The sequence below is a fragment of the Scatophagus argus genome, chromosome 21 (assembly GCF_020382885.2).
Source record: "Scatophagus argus isolate fScaArg1 chromosome 21, fScaArg1.pri, whole genome shotgun sequence".
In the NCBI taxonomy this organism is placed as follows: domain Eukaryota; kingdom Metazoa; phylum Chordata; class Actinopteri; family Scatophagidae; genus Scatophagus; species Scatophagus argus.
The window spans coordinates 6,232,444-6,252,079 of NC_058513.1; the positions used below are offsets into that span (position 1 = coordinate 6,232,444).

The 19,636-nt window shown below is 40.9% G+C and overlaps 1 protein-coding gene across 5 annotated transcripts in view; it reads left to right on the forward strand.

Moving 5' to 3' along the window:
• Positions 1 to 19,636, forward strand: part of rhbdf1b (rhomboid 5 homolog 1b (Drosophila)) — a 32,625-nt gene that overhangs the window by 6,354 nt on the left and 6,635 nt on the right. The window contains exons 1-8 of one of the 5 annotated variants that reach the window (XM_046377773.1): positions 7,160 to 7,383; positions 10,938 to 11,079; positions 11,222 to 11,355; positions 11,702 to 11,848; positions 17,005 to 17,233; positions 17,798 to 18,004; positions 18,995 to 19,117; positions 19,362 to 19,504. In XM_046377773.1, coding sequence (XP_046233729.1) covers positions 10,966 to 11,079; positions 11,222 to 11,355; positions 11,702 to 11,848; positions 17,005 to 17,233; positions 17,798 to 18,004; positions 18,995 to 19,117; positions 19,362 to 19,504 — 1,097 coding nt within the window. In that variant the 5' untranslated portion in view covers positions 7,160 to 7,383; positions 10,938 to 10,965. Of the gene's footprint in view, positions 1 to 7,159; positions 7,384 to 10,937; positions 11,080 to 11,221; positions 11,356 to 11,701; positions 11,849 to 13,187; positions 13,785 to 17,004; positions 17,234 to 17,797; positions 18,005 to 18,994; positions 19,118 to 19,361; positions 19,505 to 19,636 lie in introns of those variants that run through there. The other 4 variants (XM_046377772.1, XM_046377775.1, XM_046377774.1 and 1 more) reach the window with 4 other exon arrangements.

Genomic DNA, 19,636 nt, shown 5'->3' on the forward strand with positions numbered 1-19,636 from the left:
TGTTTATCTTACTCTCTCTTTCATATCCTCATCTTCCCTCACATCATCCTGCAGTCTGTAGCAGCTTCTGTCACTGGCTTTTACTTTATAAGATACCCAAATGGCAGATGGGAACCAGACATCCTCTCTATTGAGAAAAAAAAGCTAGATCCTCTCAAGTCCTAAACCTGGCGCAGGAGCTGAGAAACCATTATACTCTCTACAGTGGCATTTTGGCAGTCGAGTGTGTCATTAGGTGTTGGAACAGTTGGAGTGATGAATGGCAGCGCCGACTTTTTCTTTAGGGTGTTTTTGCATTAAGTCATTTCTGCTGTATTGCTGTGCAGCTGCCGGTGATTTCTCACTGCCTAGTGCTATAATGAATATTATTGTACAATAGATAACTGCAACAACAGTGGACCAAATGACACAGTGTGAAAGTGGTCGTAGTGATAAACCCACGCTCATCTCGTCTGTTCTGTTCAGGTCTACGGGGAATTTTAGAGTCTGTTGGGTCATTGCTTTGGTTTTTTGTCCTGTAATTTCACTGTTTTGGTTCACCCTCACTAATCTCATCACTGTTGTTTACGGATACCAGCTGCACACTATTTGCCAGAACATAGACAAAGTTAACAACTAGCTGGCGAACACAGTGGAACATTTAGCACCTAAAGAGACAGATGCTTTCCTCAGCAGCTGGTGCAGACCAAAACAGAGTGTGAAGGGAAAGAATGTTGCTGTTACATTCATCAGGTGGGCACAAAGATCACTCCAAGTGAATGCTAATGATGCTTCATATCTGATGAGTGTGTTAACCGTGTACTAACAAGAGTAGAATATAAACCAAAAAATTCATACAGCTTGTTTCCACTACTAATATATGGACAGAAAGGCAGTTAATTCAGGTTGCAGGCTGCTGTTTAACAGCAAATATGTTGGCGTAATGTGTGTCATCACACGTTTGGGTAATGTTACACAGACAGGTGGAGAGCTACATGCACTACTGTCGCTGCAGCTTCACCAAAACCAATCTCATGGCTCAGAGACAGGTGGACTACTGCAGCTGTTTGACAGAGCAGACATGGACATCATGTAGGATGTAGGTATGGGTATGAATTAATAAGGGTAAACATTCATGCCTAAACACACATATGCATGCATAGTCCTACATTTTTTAACCATGCAGTCAAACTATGCAAATGGGAGTGACATTGTTTGGCATGCACGTAGCAGGTTGCCAACTGTTTTTAACTGAGAAAGAAAGTGTCTCCTCCACTTCCATCATTCCCTCTTCAGTGTCATGCTGTTTGTTCTCTGCTTTGCTGCTATGGATTTCCTGTTGTTTTCTTTGCTCTTGACTCCTTTCATCTTCTCTCAACATGACATAAAGTCCTTTCTCTGCTTTCTTTTTCCGTCTCTGTCCATCTGTTGTACTCTCCTGCTGTCTGTGTCGATACGTACCAGGTCAGCTGCAGAGAGAGGCGGTCAGAGCCCACAGCTTCTTGTCATGTTAACACTTTGGCAGGACATTTCCAGTCATAACAAATACATACAGAACCTTTGAATATTTTTTTAATGCTAGCAGACCTGACTGTCATTTGATGTGTTAAGATCATTGCAAATGTCATAGCAAGGCCTGCAAAATGATATGTGTTCCTGTGTAGACTACTTTGTCAGAAATGTGTGGGTGCGAAGTGACGTGCAGTGGTTCAGGGTTCGAATGCTGTGAGATTCAAAAGCTGCTTTCCCACAGGCCACATGTCAATCCACAGTAGGAAACATTTGACAGCAGCAGCCTATGCCAGTCCTTTAATAATCTTTTAATTACTTCCAGGGGAGATGTTTCTCACTGTTAGAAAGATCTGAGTCTTTTGACTATGCATAACCAGGAATGGAGGAAGTCTAGCCGTGGATTTGAACTTTCTCTGCTTTTCCCCCAGCTTCAGGTTGAAGGTTAAGTCTCTTTTACTTGGACAGCTGAGTAGAGAAATAATTGCGCTTAAAGGCAGACAAAGCCTGTCGGCCTAGCCTCTGATCTCTGTATTGTTAAGCAGCTTTTTCATGCTGTTCCCTTATTTATTAAGGCCAAAAGACATTCTGCCACAAGACAAAAACGTCTTTCTTAAGTGGACAAGCTTCACATTCACCCAGATTTTAAAAATCACATATTTACCACTGCAGTTTAAGATTATTTTCATTATGCTTCAGTCTAACATTATATTCTGGATTAATTGTTTGATCTATAAAACATCACAAAGTAATGAAAAATGTCTATCACAATTTCCTAGAGCCCAAGGGGATGTCATCATGTTTCTTGTTTTGTCCGAACACCAAACCAAAACCCACAGGGATTTGATTTATTTTGAAATGAGACAAAGCAAAGCAGAAAGATGTCACATTTGAGGAGCTTGAAGTTCCTCCTCTCATCTCTACTTGCATCTAGCCAGCCACATAAATTTGAACCACTTTTTGTAAAGGAAAAATAGTAAATACTTGATCTGGAAACTTCACTTTAAATTCAAAGTTCTCAATTTATTAGTTTATTAATTATCAGTGTGAGGTATTATGGAGTCCATTGCAGAGTCCAACAGCTCCGACAGCGTGGGATGGCTGCACAGCCTCCACCGGTCAACTTCTCATATGTCAGCTTTTCCTGTTCCAGTCCATCATTATTATATCAACCTTTCACTAATTTGAACGTGAATAAAATGATTTAATCATGCTTTTCTCCTAGACTTCCAATGTTATCAGACCATATGGAACAGATTCTTACAGTGAAAGGAGTCATTTCATGGGGGGCTGTGGCCTTTAAAAAAAAATGGATTCACCCTTTTACATGCGCTTCTTTCACAATGTACTGTAAGTAAAAAGTCTTTTTGGGCCTGTGTGTGCCATGTGATGCTGTAATTGCACGGTTTGGTCCCTATGTTAAATTGGCTTCATGGCCTGAACATTTCACCACTGCTCACTCTAATAGATTAACTGAACTAACTGAATTATGCATGCGCTTTCCTGAGGCAGCTGTTTGCAAATATTTATACATACACGGTACTGTTTGCTACTATGTAATATGTCATTCTCTCTTGGTGTAAATATTTCATGTACTTTTCAACATTCATTATTCACTGGCAAGCATAACAGAGGGACCCCTATGTTACAACATTATGTGGCTTCAGAAACAACCTTAACAACACACTCTTGGCCACATAATCAAAATGAGATCCCTCACGTTCATGAGATAAAGTCACTGATATGGTAGAAATGGTATCAAGAATCTCTATTAACTAGCCTGATCCCCACGATGTCTGTGCTTCTGCAGCAGGCAGTAGAGATTGGGGTGAAGGGGGATGCAAGGTGCTTGGGCACTTCACAGGAATGTGAGGTATTTCCTATCTACAGTGGAGCCACATAGTTTAAACATCATTACATTCATATTTACTGGAAACAAATGATATTACCAATGAAAAGACTGGACTGTATTTGAATTTGCCAGACTGCCTTATGGCACAGAGTTTGCTTTATAAAACAGGGTGAGGGCACTGCTTTTCAGCTAAAATAGATTTGAAGCTTTTGAGAGTATCTCATAATAGCAGATAAAAAAAACCACTGCTGGGTAACTAGGAAATGGGTTGGAGATCCTTTTTGTGACTGGAGAAATGTGGTTGTAAATTTCAGAAACGTGAGCAGTGACAAAGATGGTGGCTTGTACGAAACTCGAAATCAACCTGACTTCTCTTTTTATTTATTTTGCATCCATTATACCCAAGTCTCACATTTGACAGTATGTTTATGCACAAATGAAAAATGCTGGATATACAATAGTTTTAAGCAGCTGGTGGTTTTGCGTGTGTGTAAGTGACTGACTAATGAACTGCTCACTCTCGCATGATCAGTGGTAACAAGATGAAAGGCGAGACGCCACGAGACAACTAAAGCAGCGTTAAGAGCGATGGGATCAAGTCACTGTGACTCCAAGTGTGAGACTGTCTGAGAAAAATCAAACCCTTGAAAGTACAGATTAGTGTTGGCGTTTTGAATTAGTTTTGTGCAGTCAGTGGCTGTTGTGTTTTAACATGTGAAGGAATTTCTTATTTTGAACCAGAGATAAAGTTTAATTGTGCCCTTTTCCTGAGTTCCTGAGTTTGGGTCCAGGTCTTTATTTAGAATTAGACATTAGCTGCCTGATTGAATTTTTCTGCATATGAATGTTGATTTACCATTTATTGTTTTGCTCGATGAGATGACAATTTCCATAACTAAGATACTGCTCTGCTACAGAAGATGTTTAATCATTTAGTGTTTTCTTGTTTAGGTAGCAGCAGATTACACACACACACACACACACACACACACACACACACACACACACACACACACACTCACTCATACTACAGCAGGACTATGCAAATAGAAATGATCTGCTGTGTTACGACTATAACATCTGGCACAGATGAGAGCTCAGAGCATACATGGTCCTATGGTGGGGGGTGGATGGTAAAAGCACACAGCATAACTCAGAGTTAATCTGTGTGTGTGTGTGTGTGTGTGTGTGTGTGTGTGTGTGTGTGTGTGTGTGACCTACTGATGCTTTGTTACATCAGAGCAAACAGGATGATGTACATTTTTTAGAAGCTTGTGGAAGATTCGCATGAGGACAGGGATGTGTAGGATCTGCAGGACAGATGAATGCGTCATTTTCCGAGCTTTAGATTTATCTCTATATGCCCAGATGAGTTTTAAGGTCACTTTTCTGCCCACAGGAAGTAATTAATTTAGATTTAAGAGGAAAATACTAACTGTCTTCTGAAAAGCAGCAAGCAGGTCCTGTATGTGAATGCTGCCTGACCAGTATTAGAGCTTTTTTCCTCTCATAACCTTTGGTACAAAGCATCACAGACTACAAGAGCAGAAAACATGTGTGTGAGTGTGTTGTGTGCAGTTTACATGGTGCAGGATTTTCCAGGTACTGGAAGTTGAAATAACAGATTTACAGTAAATGTGAGAGGTCACAGTTATTGTTGTTTTGAGTTAGATCTTGTTGGTTTAATGTGCACAAAATCCAAAGTTTGAGAGTGTAAAATATATTGTAGGTTAAAGGAAGACTGTGTAACCTTTACAAATGAGTTGCAACTGTGGCTACATGTGATGATTAGCAGATAATGATAAATTCTAATACATAACATAATTTAGCAAAAGTAAAAAGAGAAAATCATGAAGTCAGTAAACAGCAATATCAGCAATACCAGCTAATGTTTGCTAACAGTAGCTAACATTAGTGTCCACAAGTCACAAGTAAGGCTGTAGCAAAAAAAATCCCTGACTGTATTGAAATGAGCAAAGGTGATTTTTAGTGCTCATGAATTTGACTTTTTGTTTGTAAAAGAAAAAAATGAATCAGTCTCACTTTAGACAAAAAAGATATAACATGTTAATAAGTGAACTTCAGAGGTACTGGAGAGTGGAAAGTGTGTAGTATTTCTCAAAATGTGAGACTATTCCTTTAAGATGACACAACAAGCACCATCCTGAATAAACTGCATTAACCTGAAGATTGCAATGGACCCAGTGGTGCTGTCGGCCAGGTTGCCGTGCCTCTTAGAGCAAAACAAGGCCAGCATATTAAAATTCCAGCTTACCTGGACTGCCTGAGCATTAATCTGCTGCTGAATCCCCAACCAATTAACTTGGATGTGCACTGGTGATTATTAGTTTTAGAGTACCTTCCTCTAACAAAGCAAAGAACAGAGCATGGCACTTCACTCTGTACACAAATTAATGGCCAAATAAAAAGAAATATCTTTTGGACCTGAAATTCAGCAGGTAGACAGTAATAAATTTATTTTTTTATGTTGACTGCTACTCTGACTGTGTCCTGAAATCTGACGCACAGACAATGCTGACCTCTGAGGCAACAGATACTTGGCGAGTTCGAAATGAAGGAAGCGACTGTAACTTTTCACCTGTGTTGCACTGTCTATAAATGGTGTTTAACCTAACACATAAAAGAGCAATGTTTTGCAGACGGTTGTGAGACAGGAGCTGATTGTCCAATTACATTTAAGTAATTTAACTCATTAGCCCATTAGCGCTAACAAAGCTTTTAAATGACCTCCGCCAGTTTTATTTTCCCCTTTCTAAGTGAAATTGTGTTTTATGGTGAGCAAAATGCCAGAGTGAAGAGTAAATGGATCAGAAAAAAGGGAAACAGAAAAGCTTGAAAAGCTGTTGTGACTGACAGCAATGACCTGGCTGGCAAGCATGTTCGCAGTTAGCTCGCTACAATACTTCACTGACAAGTCCTGTGAGCAGTCACTATGTTGTCAAGTTGCTAGAACCAAATATGAAATGATTTGATGTACTTATTTCATTATTATGTATTCTATAATATAGCAATATAAAAAATTATACTGTCTTGCAAAAACTAAAAAAAATAACAAAAAACAATGTCAATCAGATTTCTGAGTAAATGAAAGTGTAGAGAGGAGACAGAAAGAGAAAGAAAGAAGAGAGAAAGTGTAGGAGGGGGAGAGGTTTAGACAATTAAAGGTCACAGGTTTTGGGCTACCCACCGTAAAGATCAAGTGAATGTTAAAGTAGCAGTGTCAGGACAAGCCTTGTTTGAGTGCTGATGGGATGCCTGTTGTATTCTGTCTCGGCATGTCAGGAAATGTCACCTCATTCAAAAAGGATCCAATTACACCGCCGCTCTGCTGCAGTCCCCTATAGGTATATTTCCTGTGGTTCTCCAAATGTAATAGCTATCACTCGACACTGTTGGTGGTGTAAATGAGATTATTGTAGATAGATAATGGAGTGTTTTATTATGAACTTGGACGCTTGAGAAATTCACATCAAAGTGAGATTTGTTGAATCTTCCATGTGTGTTGCTGATATAAATCTGAGAGGAAGGGTGAGGTTCTCAAGTTCTCAGACTGTGAGCTTCAAACATGTGTATGACAACTTTCTAATCTTTGGCTGATAAATCTCACCTCAGGTAGAATAAAAATGACATTGTTTAGATGACACCAATCCCACTAGCTGAGTCCCAATAAGACAATTTTGTGACCATTTGAACTTTCCCTTCTTCCACTTTGAGAATGACTTTCTTGGTGTCTGAGACACCACTTCCTGCTGGGTGCTGATGACACCATCACAGCAAAATCGCTGTTCAATCATGGCGTCTGTGGCCTGACAGCAGGGCGATGTCATGTGGCGTACAGCGGAGGGATTACAGCTCCTAATCTGCCTGTCATGAAAACCCAACTAGATAAAAAAAAAAGAGAGCGGTCATGATCACGGAGTAACAAATGGCGGATGTTGGAAATAAGATGATAAAAGAGGAGATTGATTTTGGATGGAGAACTGCAAAAACGTGACACGTGAAGCTGAAGCAAAGGCTGTCGAGTAAGTGTTTATATGATGTGTGTATGCGAGAGTGTGTATGTGTGTGTGCAGGATGCTACATTGTGTAAGTGCATCTGAGTGTGTTTGCGCTCACAAACACACTGTGAGCATCATGACCACAGAATAAGCAAGGGATGTAGTTATGGATTGTTCTGGTGGTGGCTTCTATTTGCAGGGGTGTGTTTATTCCCTGTGACCGTAAGAAAACACACAGCCTTCCACATATGACCACAGAGAGACCAAAACACTGACACGGGCAGCTGAGAGGCAAAAGGAATAAAAAAAGAATTCAACTTTGTGTAACCTGCTCATCTAATTTGATTTCTAATTTCTAATACATTATGTACAGTGTATCAATATATCTGTCCTAAAAATGATGATTCAGTCATGAAAGCATAACACCATACCAGCAAGCTAATGTTGAGCACTAGATGTTATCACCTTAGCCTACGTATGCAGCTGCTGCAACACTGGGCTATCAGAATTGTGGAAAAGAGACAGCAAACTGGTTTGTAATTAAGGATTTGTAAATAAGGATTTAAAACAGGACTTCAACTTTGGGGTCTTGATCACCCTTCTATGCAGTTATTGTGCCGGTACCAGATGTTGACTGACCCACATAATAAAAACTCTTGACAACAAATTGACAGCATTATGCACAGTTCAGAAACTGAAGACTGGAGACAAACCTCCACTCAACCTCAAACCAAAAGCTCCCCATCTTGTTTTCCCTGTGACTCACACAAGCCTACGCTGTTTGTGTGCTGCTGTGGTAGATAGAAACCTTACCGTTTTAGGTCTCCGTACACCACTTAAGTTGCAGTTTACATCCACGTCTGTCCAGAAGTGTTGTGAATCATTTCAGGGGGAAACATGCTGTGTCCCTTAGAGACTATCTTTACAGATGAGTACAGAGGACTGATCAACAGCTTCATCCCATGGTGTACTGACAATGACCTGAAAGTCAAGTTCATTCAGTTCACTGAGAGAAATAAGACAACGTCAGATTTCTTGCATTCACATACTTGGCCAATAGCTGATCTTGACAGAAAACATGGCTGATTCACCCACATGTTCAACACGGCAGCACAGAAGATCTATATTGTCTGAAATGCTTCATGGTGGACACCCAAAATTAGTGTCACCAATTTAGTGTCTGACCAAATGTGAGTCATGGTCACAATCTGCCCCCCTGTTCCTGAGTTATGGTGCTGAATTACAGACAGAAAACATTACAGTGCCACAGTGAAGTTGATGTTTTGATCTTTTGGATATAAAATGCCATCATTATTTTTATCTTTTGTGTAATTTAGCCTATGGATTCTCGAGTTATGGCTAAAAATGGTTAGCTTTGGGACAGACCTGAAACGTATTGCCTTCGGAGCCATAAGAAGAAACATTCTCATACATGTTCAGTGTAGCCAAATGGTTAGGGTAGTCAGTTAGTAGTGAGGCAAGTTTTTAGTCCTGGTGAAAATTTGATTATGTGTTGGGCTGAAACTTTTATACCCTAAGTACCTTTCATAATTAACTCTATAACTATTTTCTATATTGGAGAATTACAACAGTTATTTGTAAAATCTGATGAAGAGAAGGAAATTAAAATGATTTTCTCTTGAGATTAAAGAGATCCAGTGTGAAACTCTACATGTAAATTTACAGCTTTGGACTGACATTAAGGAGTAACACATTGTCAAATACAAATATCCACACCCCCGCTAACCTCAGGAGATCAGTATGTGATGGAACAAGCCGTGATGTGTTTGCCTGCATTGTTGAACTGCATGGGAACACATGCTCAGTTCATGTTCTTGTTGCATTCACCCTCTAATAGCTGAGTAATCACATTTTGTATTTGTCCCACCTGTTACTGAGAGCCACAAGTTCACACCTGTTCTGTAGGAACTGCTGCACAGTCACCTGGGAGATGCAGGAGATCACTGGGTAAACTAATTGTTTTTGATGTAAGTACGAGTATCCAAAGGGGGATTTCTCCATTCAGAAGGAAGTGCAACTGTGATTGCTTTTGTTTATGCTGGAATCACGCAGTCCTCCAGCTGCCCACTTGGAATGTCTTTCAGCTTGTTAGACTTTGGCCAGAAGATTGAATGTCATCTATATCAGCACCATGTTATGATGGCGGGGATCATTGTTGGACTAATGGCTTTATGGCAGTGGGCATGAGGCTGTGATTTCAATCACAGCAGTGATTCATATAATGATTCACAGCTGAGGTCTACAGTAGCTTCTGATTGGTGGCCGCTCAGTACAGATGTCCTATTATCCAGTAATCGTTCTTCCACTCCTGCTCAATGACTTCCCCTTGGCCCAAGAGACATTTTTTTCACATATATTATCATGTTAGAGAAGTGAACAGGGAAATAAAGAAATAAAGACGATGACAGAGGAAAGCTACCAATTGAGGCCTTTATGTGGTCTCAGTGACACAGTAAGTTGTAGATTGGTACTGGATTTGTGCGCGCACCTTTAAAATGAAAAAAATCAACAGGAAAGCAAATGATCATTGCTTTTGTTAGCACTGCATATTAAAAAGGTCACCACTATAAAACTAGCTTTCATAGAAGATGGGGTGACGTCTTGTTTCTACTTACTGAAACAGTTAAGTGGGAAAACCCTTTTTACTCTCCAAATGCCTTCCTTTCCCCATAAACCCATTAACCAGCAACAACAGGACAAGTTGAGGCTTTGGCTTACTGGTCTGTGGCTTTCCCTCTGTTTGTGTTCCTCAGTTGTTCGATCTATCGGGCTTTCTCTGTCTGACACTGTCTGCTATTATGTGGCCTCTCTTAACACTCTGTCTCTGCTAATTGAAGGCATACCGAACGTGTGCCTGTCTGAGTATAAGAAGAGAGCGTTTCCTTTGAGAAACCTAGCACCATCTTGTGGTGTACCACAGCTGCACTGCTGCTCTTACAAAACACAACTGAATTGCACTACAGAGGCTCCGGTAGCGCAGACGGTCTGTGCGCAGCACTTATAGGACAGCATCCAGCTGAGACTGTGAGTTTGATTTGTCAAGAGCAGTTAAATATATGAGATTATTTTGTATAAATCAGAGCCGACAGAACTTCATTCGTCATCTTTCAATGCACTGCTATTGCTTGTTACACGCATGGATTCCCAGCACTTCCAATTGGTTTTAGTCTTTCAAAGATAACCAGATTGCTTGACAACACAGGACTAAAGTGAGTTTCTAACACTGATGGCATCATCTTTCACTGTGCAATCAGCATTTACTTTGTAATGACTGGAGGATCAAGTGGCATGAAGCATCTGATCCACAGAGTTAAATTGGACAAGTTCAGTGTCCCTCTGCCTGGTGATACATGTTGTTTGAATAAGATGCTGTGGTTCCTGGCAGATGTGTGGCTGTAAACATTTGGATTACATTTGGATTGCTGTTGATTTTGTGCACATTCGGTTCAGCGCGTGCAATGACTCAACGTTGAGTTGGTCAGTTTTAGTTTTCGTGTTTTGACAGATGACTGTATGTGTTGTCTTACAAACCTATTTCCTTTGTTTGTGTCTTCCAGCTGGCAGGCGTAGAGGGAGCTAGTGAGCATGGATGAGCCAGGCAGCAGGAACAGCAGCCTGCAGAGGAAAAAGCCCCCATGGCTCAAATTGGACATCCCAACCATCCAGCTTACACCAGACGACACACCCACACACACTCAGGTGAAAATACGAGTCAGAATAATACAACTGTATTCCCAATAGCAGTTTAGACAAGTAGAAGAAATAATCAGTGTTACCAAAATTCTTTCTGAGTTGCTGAGTTTACTCAATGCTTGTGTGTGTGTGTGTGTGTGTGTTATAGCCAGTAAAGCGCCTGCGCAGTGTCAGCATGCCAGGGGAAAACCCCCAGACCTGTATCGCTGCTGTGGAGACATCCAACAACTACCTCAGACCTCCTTTGGAGAGACTGCCCTCCTTCACACAGTCCATCAAGAGGTCAGACATACACACACACACACACACACACACACACACACACACACACACACACACAAACAAGGACACATTCACAAGAGCTCTTCTTCCGTCTCAACTAATTTTCTCCAGCTGCTAATTTCTTTCAGCTTGTTGTGCACTTTCTAATTCTATTAATTCTTCTCTGCTAATAAATCTTTAACAAAACTAACTGAAGCTACAGCCTCCTTTCTGATTTAACACAAATTCATCTTGCTCTCTTTTCCTCTCTCTTCTCCTCCCTTTGCTTTTACCTTATCATCTGCTTTCCTCCTCCCCCCCACTGCCTGCCTGTCCTTCTTCTCTTCTTGCAACAATTTGCATTAAGTGAGAAAAGGGTGCGCTTCCAGCGGGTCAACACAGTTCCCCCAAAGGGCCAGAGGGGCCCAAGGAGGGTGTCAACCATCCGAAGGCGCTCCTGCATCCCCAAAATACTGACCCGACGGCGTTCATCTATACCCAAACAGATAATCAGGTACAGGCGAGGGAGGGAGGGGGTAACACCAGTCTGAAGCTGTTGAACGCCAGTGTTGACCAAACGGTGGGCCAGTCATTTCAAACCCACTGTACTTTATTTCAAATTCTAGGAATCAGCCAGACGTGTCCAAAGATATATACGAGGCTCAAATGAGTCAATAAGATGTTTTTTCACATCCTAAAGCTTTTGAGTTATGCACAGAAGTCCTAATAGTCCTCTTTGTGCCACAGATGTGGTGCTTTGAATGATGTCTGCAATACATGAAGGCTGCACATAAGCTCTCCTCTCACACACGCGCTGTATCATTGTCAGTCCAGGTGGCATTCAGGACCACTTGTTTTGAGGCAGACAAAGTAATGCAATTACTCATACCGGCTATCTATGTACCTCACACAGCATGTGGACCACATGAAAGCAGCTCTTCCCACCACGTTGAATGTAAATGTTTGAACACGGCGACAAAACAAAAACCTTGAGACACTTCTTCAAAGGAGTGCATTAATGTCTTAACTTTGTCATGCCAAGGTTTACTTGCCCCGTGTGTGTGTGTATGTGTGAGAGAAACAGAATTAATGCGTTTGATGTTTATGAGAGAATTAATGGGATTGAGAGGAGGTTTGTTTGTGTGCATGACTTGCTGGAGGTTAGCTGAGGTGCCTCCTCCTCAAAAGAGTGCACAAATACGCGATAAATCTTTACTCTTCAAACAAAGTGTGTGTCAGTGTGTGATTTGCTGCAGACTTGTGGCTTGGAGGGTGACTGGAAGGACGCCCTGATGTTTGTTTATCCTGGGGGCAAAAGAAGAAAAAGCAAGTCATTTTTCAAGTTATGGAGCCATAAATTTTTTGAAAGATAAGGCCACAGATTTACATGGACAATAATTTATCTCAGTCATACTGATGCTTGTAACGATAGGCGTTTGAACTGAACTTCACCCGCTCTTATATTAACTCTTCTCCTAAATGCTGACACAAATATACTGCTGTAATGCTTGTTCAAGCTAAATCCCTCTGGTGCTATCAGTCAGAGAGTGTGTGTGTGTGTGTGTGTGTCATGTCCAAGCATGTCCTAGTGCCCTTCCCTCCTTCCTCATGTGTATGGTGTCCTGTCTCTCCCTCCTTCTAATCTCCTATTTCCTGTGGAGCACTGGTGTGTTTGAGGTACAACTGGTGTTTAAACTGGTGTTTACACACACCCCTGCTCAACCAGGCAGAGATAGAGAGAGAGAGAGAGAGAGAGAGAGGGAAGGGGAGCTCATTGAGATCGTTGGGGCTTTGGATGGGGGGAATATTCAGTCTGACAAGGACCAGAGCGGCTGTCTTCCTTGCCCAGTAGGTCACATCCTTTTATGCGAACTCTTGAGGAAGGATACTGGAAGGCTGACGCATTCACACACTCCCTCACACATACGCAGCCATATGGAAACTTGTGTTGTGTGCTGGAGACAGAGGGTCAGAAAGTTGAAGAGCCTCCCGCACATCAGTGTGCTGAATAACCAAGTCCAGCTGGTGGAAGCTGGAAGTCCTCTGTGGATGTCCTAACATCGGGGCACTTGCTGGAGGGCTCAGATTCCCAGCTGAATGAGGAGATCAACGCTGGCTTTTCCTCTAACGTTTGATTAACCAGGATCTCACTGAGTAGGACAGGGGTGTTACACAGAGTCTGGACATGTGGTGATCATCCTGTCTTGGCATAACAGTGGGTGTAAAAGGTACTGCTGGCCTGGATATCAGAAAATCCCCTTATGGAGCCCTGTATGTGCAATCCGCGGAGGATCTGTTTGCGTTCGGAGGGTCAGGCTTTAGTACTGGTCAGGGGGTAAGCAGGGACAGTTTGTTGGTGGTGCCCATGATGAAGGCTATACAGCTACACAGTCCCTGTCCCGATTAGGTATGACCCAGACCCTGAACCCCTCCCGGAGCTCTCTGGACAGGTGAGTCCACTGTGATTTTGCTTAATGGGGCAAACAGGAGAAGAAGATGAGGAGAGGATTTTCTTAAAATAAAATATAAAATTTAGCTGAAACTGGCAGCTCATATTGTAATAGCTCTTAGTTTGGGACTTATTTTTTAATTTATCTTCTAATTGCTAACATCTACACATAATACTATTTGCGGTGGGGAAGGTAGTATTTAGATACAAAGTTTGACATTTTGGGAATACAAAGATTTAGATCAGAAAGCTGATACCAATCTCTTGTCTGTTCAGAGAATAGGAAGCTGCAGCCTGCAATTACTTAGCTTATCTTTGGTAAAGGGATGTGTGTGTGTGTGTGTGTGTTGGGGGGTTTCAGCTAGCCTGAAATCTGCCTACAAGCAGCTAGAAAACTTTGTCTTATCTATGCAAAAACCGAAGTGCATAATGCTGCTAGGTGGATTTTGCTACTTTAGACAAAAAGTGTGAAAGTCCTGCAATTTAATCCAAGTAAAGTTTAATATCAGTATTAGCAGTATTACAGCAGCAAAATGTACTTAAGGACACAATGCTGTAGGTGGTCAAGGTGGAGCTAATTTTAACTACTCATATATATTGTCTGATAGTGTAAAAATTCATTTTTTTAAATATATTTATTGTATTTTACAATGTTTTCTGTACTGTCTGGAACTGCAAAGTAAATAGAAACTGAAGCTGTTGGTTATTAAGTGAAGCGAAAAATTGCCTGTCAAAATAAATTGGAGCAGAATGGAAATTTTATTTTGGTTAATTTTTTTTTTATCAATTTTTATTACTTTTTATATTTTTTTTAATCAGAAACAGCACTGAAATGACCATTTCAACAAGACTTGACAAACAACAAGACAAAATGTTCTTGCAGGTTCAATTACTCCTAGTTTTCTTATAGAGAAGTAACACAAAAACTCTTCTGTTGTTGATGGATTTGCTCAACAAGTGTTGAGTCAATGCCTTTTATTGCCTTTATACTCTCTATTTGTTCTGTTCTCTGTTTGTTCAGTTATGGTAGTTGTTTAGATTGCCCCTTGGCCTTTTCTCCCTCACGAAGTGATTGCTGTCCAAACCTATAATTACAGCACAATCAGTACCTGCTTCATGTGTACCAGCCTTACCTTGAGGATATAAAAGCTAATTCATGTGGCTAAACCTCACTTTAATCTATGATGGGTGATGGAATTATGCTGTCGTCAGTCATGAAATATTTCATTTATGGATTTATGTGGGCGAATATGACCTGCAGGCTTGTCAGTGCATGTGTGCACACAGACAAATACCTGCTTACCTAAACAAACACACACAAACAAATGTCTTTCTGCAAACAGGCCTTGAATTCATTCATCTTCATTCATTCATTCATAATGTGGGCTGGTGTTTGCACTGGTTTTACCATTTGCAGATCTTGATTGTTATCTGTAAGATTACCATAACTTATCTGTAATGTGTTTTTCAGTTATTTTCATATTCTGGCCTCCTTTGTTTACACCTCCTGCTCAGAGTGGCCCAGTCTGAAACCAAACCTGTGTTCTTTCTAAGTCTCTTGAGAGGCAACAATCAGCGCTGCACCACCCACTCCTTGCCCCTGTGCAGCCTTAAAAGGCTTCCCCAGCTGGCGTCTTTCTTGATGATGAGGCTTAAGTGTTTATTACTGAGCGCTCTGCTCTCCAAACAGTCTCCCCAGATTGGCCTCCCCCTCCTGCACATGGAGCCTGGAGTGCATGCACTGTTTTGTGGGGTAAAAAATGGAGCTTGATGCACACACCAAATGCACATTTGAGTTTAAATGAGGGACACCCACTGTTGAGTCAGACCTTCAGCCTATCGAGCAACATCTGCTTTACTGCTGACAGAACAGAGTGCAGTAGGTCGTGTAAGGACTGTTTTTCCTGCACCCACTCTAAGCTGCACATATACACAGAGAAAGATAAAGGGACTAAGAAGATGATGGAAAGAGGAAAATACTACAGCAGAACTGAATTTGTAAGGATTTCTCCTGTGTGATATGTTACTATGTTATCCAAAAGACCTTTGTTTAATACACTGACCTGCTGTGACCTGATTATAGTCCTCACTGTGTACTGCAGCTATAAAGATATCTTAGCAGTTTTCAATGTCAAATCACTTAACTCTCATCCAGAATAAATTTTAAGCTGAGTTGTGCTAATTAGGTAAATGTAATTTAGTAAATTGTCTTGTTGTGTTGGAGAGAAAGGTCAGTTTCCATTCACCCTACATGCACCACATGTCTCTTTTTCTTTCTCAACTTTCTGTCTTGCATTTGCAGTTACATTTGTTTTTATTAACTATATTTATATTAAATATACATTTAGGCTTTCTGTTTAATATTTGTGGTACAAAAGAAAAAGTGTGAGCCTCCATATTCAAAGAGTGCAAAACCAGATGCTCCGTTTTTCACTTTTATTATTCCCTTCATCATTATAGACACATAAGCAATCAAGAAAAGAACCAATTAACCCATCAACTAATCCGCAACAACCAGCTGCAATCAAACAACTAATGAGGATATTGTTCTACTAATAAGGAGGGATGTGGGGCTCAGTCTATCAAAGGGTATTCAGTGTGGGCCTTTAACGTTAAAGCAGATTGTGGACATTGAAGCCCAGTCCATTGTCATGCAGTAAAACTTAGATGTTTTTTAAGATAAGGTAGTGTTGTTTCCTTGGAGCAGTACAGTGAAATGAAAGCGTGACTAAATGTAACACTAGTAAAAACATTACGTCATCTGTGAACATTTATGCCTGAGTCACGCCAGATAGCTTTTCATCGGAAATGGTGGTTGTTTAACAATGAAGACAACAACTACAGTTAACCCATGCTTAACTTAACCTTTGTTTTTCTTGAGAGACTGCTAGCAGCAGAAACTACATAAAGTACATTTAAATGCACAATAGCATGTTGGCATGCTAGCATGCTCAACTAAGATGGTCGACATTTATACCTGCATGCTGACATTAGCATTGCTGTCGACTCTTCGTCTTGCACACAAATTTAAAATTGATAATTATTTATTTTACGTAATGGTCAAATTTCAAGTCCTTCTAATATGAGTCAAAACATTTCAGCCACTGTTACTGAAAATACTGAGTTGCTCTCTGTCATGAACTTTTCTAATATCTCACGCCTAAATCAAACAAATATATTCAGTTTTGACTTATTTACTAACTACAGCATCTTCTCTTCAGGGGCACAGCAGACTGGTTTGGGGTGAGCAAAGACAGCGACAACACCCAGCGATGGAGGAGGAAGAGCCTGCAGCACTGCAGCCATCTGTACGGGGGTCTAAAGGCACAGGTGATACGGGAGATGGAGTTACGCAGCCAAGACAACCTTTCCCTGGCCAGCACTGAGACCCCTCCTCCCCTCTACCTCCCACCCCACCACCCCAGTCACCATCACTATGGCATACAGAGGGTAGGCCAGCTTCTGGGGCACATTAAAGGAATAGAGGAAGCGATGGGACAGTTTTGAGACAAATTTTTATTCAGCCAATTTTTTCTCCTTCGCTCCATTTCACCATGTTAGTGCTTGCTTTACCTTTGTGCTCTGTCATCTTGCCCAGGGTTGGACTGATGGCTTTTTGAAGAATAATACACAGTATTAATAATGATAACAACAGTGACAATACATGATACTCTCTGTAATCTGATCAAAATATACATTAAAATCACTTCCAGTTACTGATCAATATGTCATCGCACATCATCGTGAAGCCTAGGTTAGCCAATAAAACATAATGTTTATTACTGGATCTTGAAAGTTGCTGAATAAAATTTGTCAAATATTAATTCTCTGTCATTAAAGCATTTTTTAGCTTTTCTTTGTTACATCAATCTAACCCTGGTTTAGATATGTGCTTTCCTGCTGTTCTGTAGTCTGTCACTGTGTTTACTGTTTGTGGCTTGGCAATTGAGTATGAAAAAGCTTTGAAGCAACAAATATGTGTGTGTGTGTGTGTGTTTGTGTATGCGTGCACAGATTGTAGACCCCCTGGCCCGGGGTCGTGCCTTCCGAATGGTAGAAGAGGTAGACGGCTTCAGTGTCCCGCAAACTCCCATCACGCCCGGCACCGCTTCCCTCTGCTCCTTTTCCAGCTCCCGCTCCGTACTCAACCGGTTGCCACGACGACGCAAACGGGAGTCTGTTGCAGTCATGAGTCTCAAAGCTGCAGCAGCTTTAATGAAGGTGCTTAATTTTTTGTTTAACTATTTTTTCAATCGCCAAATATTCTGTGCTTTGCAAAACATGTGCTTCACACTCTTCAGAGCTACTGCCAGCCCATGTTGTTCTCAAACTGACATTGTTTGTCTTTTCTAAACAATGTGAACACACATTAGGACCAGATGTAACTGTGACCCACTAATACCCTTAATGGTTACAGCGCAAACAAACAGCAAACAGGAGTAAATCATGATCTTCAGTCTAATAGACTGTCATGTTTTTCTCTAAAAAGGAAATTGAACTCAGGATATATGAATGCTTTACATTTTTATGACATATTTTGTAACGAGTCTTCAAAAGACCAAGAATATAGTCAGCCTTAAATTTACACATTTAAAAACTTTTAAAGAAACATGTATGTTTACATGTACAATCTTAAATCTCCATTATGTTATGTTTCTGTAAAAAGATTCCTAGGAAAAGTACTGTTATATTCTGACGTATCCCTTTCTTCTGCAGATATGAATGGATGGGTTTGTAAGGATTTGTCTGTGCACTCGTTTGTGTTATGTAAAGCATGAGATCAGCTTGTCTTATTGCAGATTAAGCTCATGCGGAATCTCTTACAGTCGAGTACAGATGAGTCTCTCAATCTGACCCTTTGGCTGCAGACGAACACATATAAAAGAATGGATGGAGGTTCAGTGAAAGTATCTGTTAGTGTGACTTGGGTAAAGGTTACTAGGGGAGTTTCACCAGCAGATGGTCAGTGATAATACACGTCGAATGCTCAGCCATTTGCTGGATTGCAGTCAGAATAGTCCAGAACTGCAGAGCTAATCCACAGACACACAAAGGTCACTGCTGCTATGTAACCGTCAGACACAATCATTAAGAAATTGCAGTTGGGGATTCCTCCAAACAAACTGTCAGGCCCAGGACATACTTAATGTGTTGGACACCTTCTGCCCTCTTCTACAATACTGTAACTGATGATATGACTCTGTTTGTTAGGGCCGGACATTAGGTGACAGCACCTCTGGGCGGTGTCGCAGACGGAGTTTCATGCCTCCTAGTTTCTTTGATGACGACACTCTGGACTTGCCTGATGAGCTGGACACGTCCTTCTTCACCAGAGTGAGCAGTGGACACACTTCCACTCAATGCCAAGCTTACCTTAAATTTGCTGTCACTTAAATTAACAATATCAAATTCAAAATGATCTCCACCTTTGTTCAAAGTGCTCAGTCAGATAAAATGTTTTTCGGGACATTCTTATTTGTTATTGTACAGCTGTTATTAACAAATTTTGTTTAATTTAGTTTAATGGATTTTATTTAATTTAGAATTCAGAGAATTTACTTAGTTTATGTCTTTGTAGGACGGCCTGCCGGATGAGTTGTCCAGCTACGCTGATGAAGTTTTTGAGACACCATCAGAGGCTGCCCTCAAACAGCTGGATGAGAGCGAGCTCACAGGAAGTGCGCTGGACAAGAATGAACTGGAGAGGACTCACCTCATGCTGTACGCTTTTTACAGCGTTATTTACATTCATACATGTACAATCTGACATGCTGCAGGGGAGAAAGTGCCATATTACATATTATACTGTCATGCTCTGACTGAAACATTCTCCATCTGGCACATTACTTTACA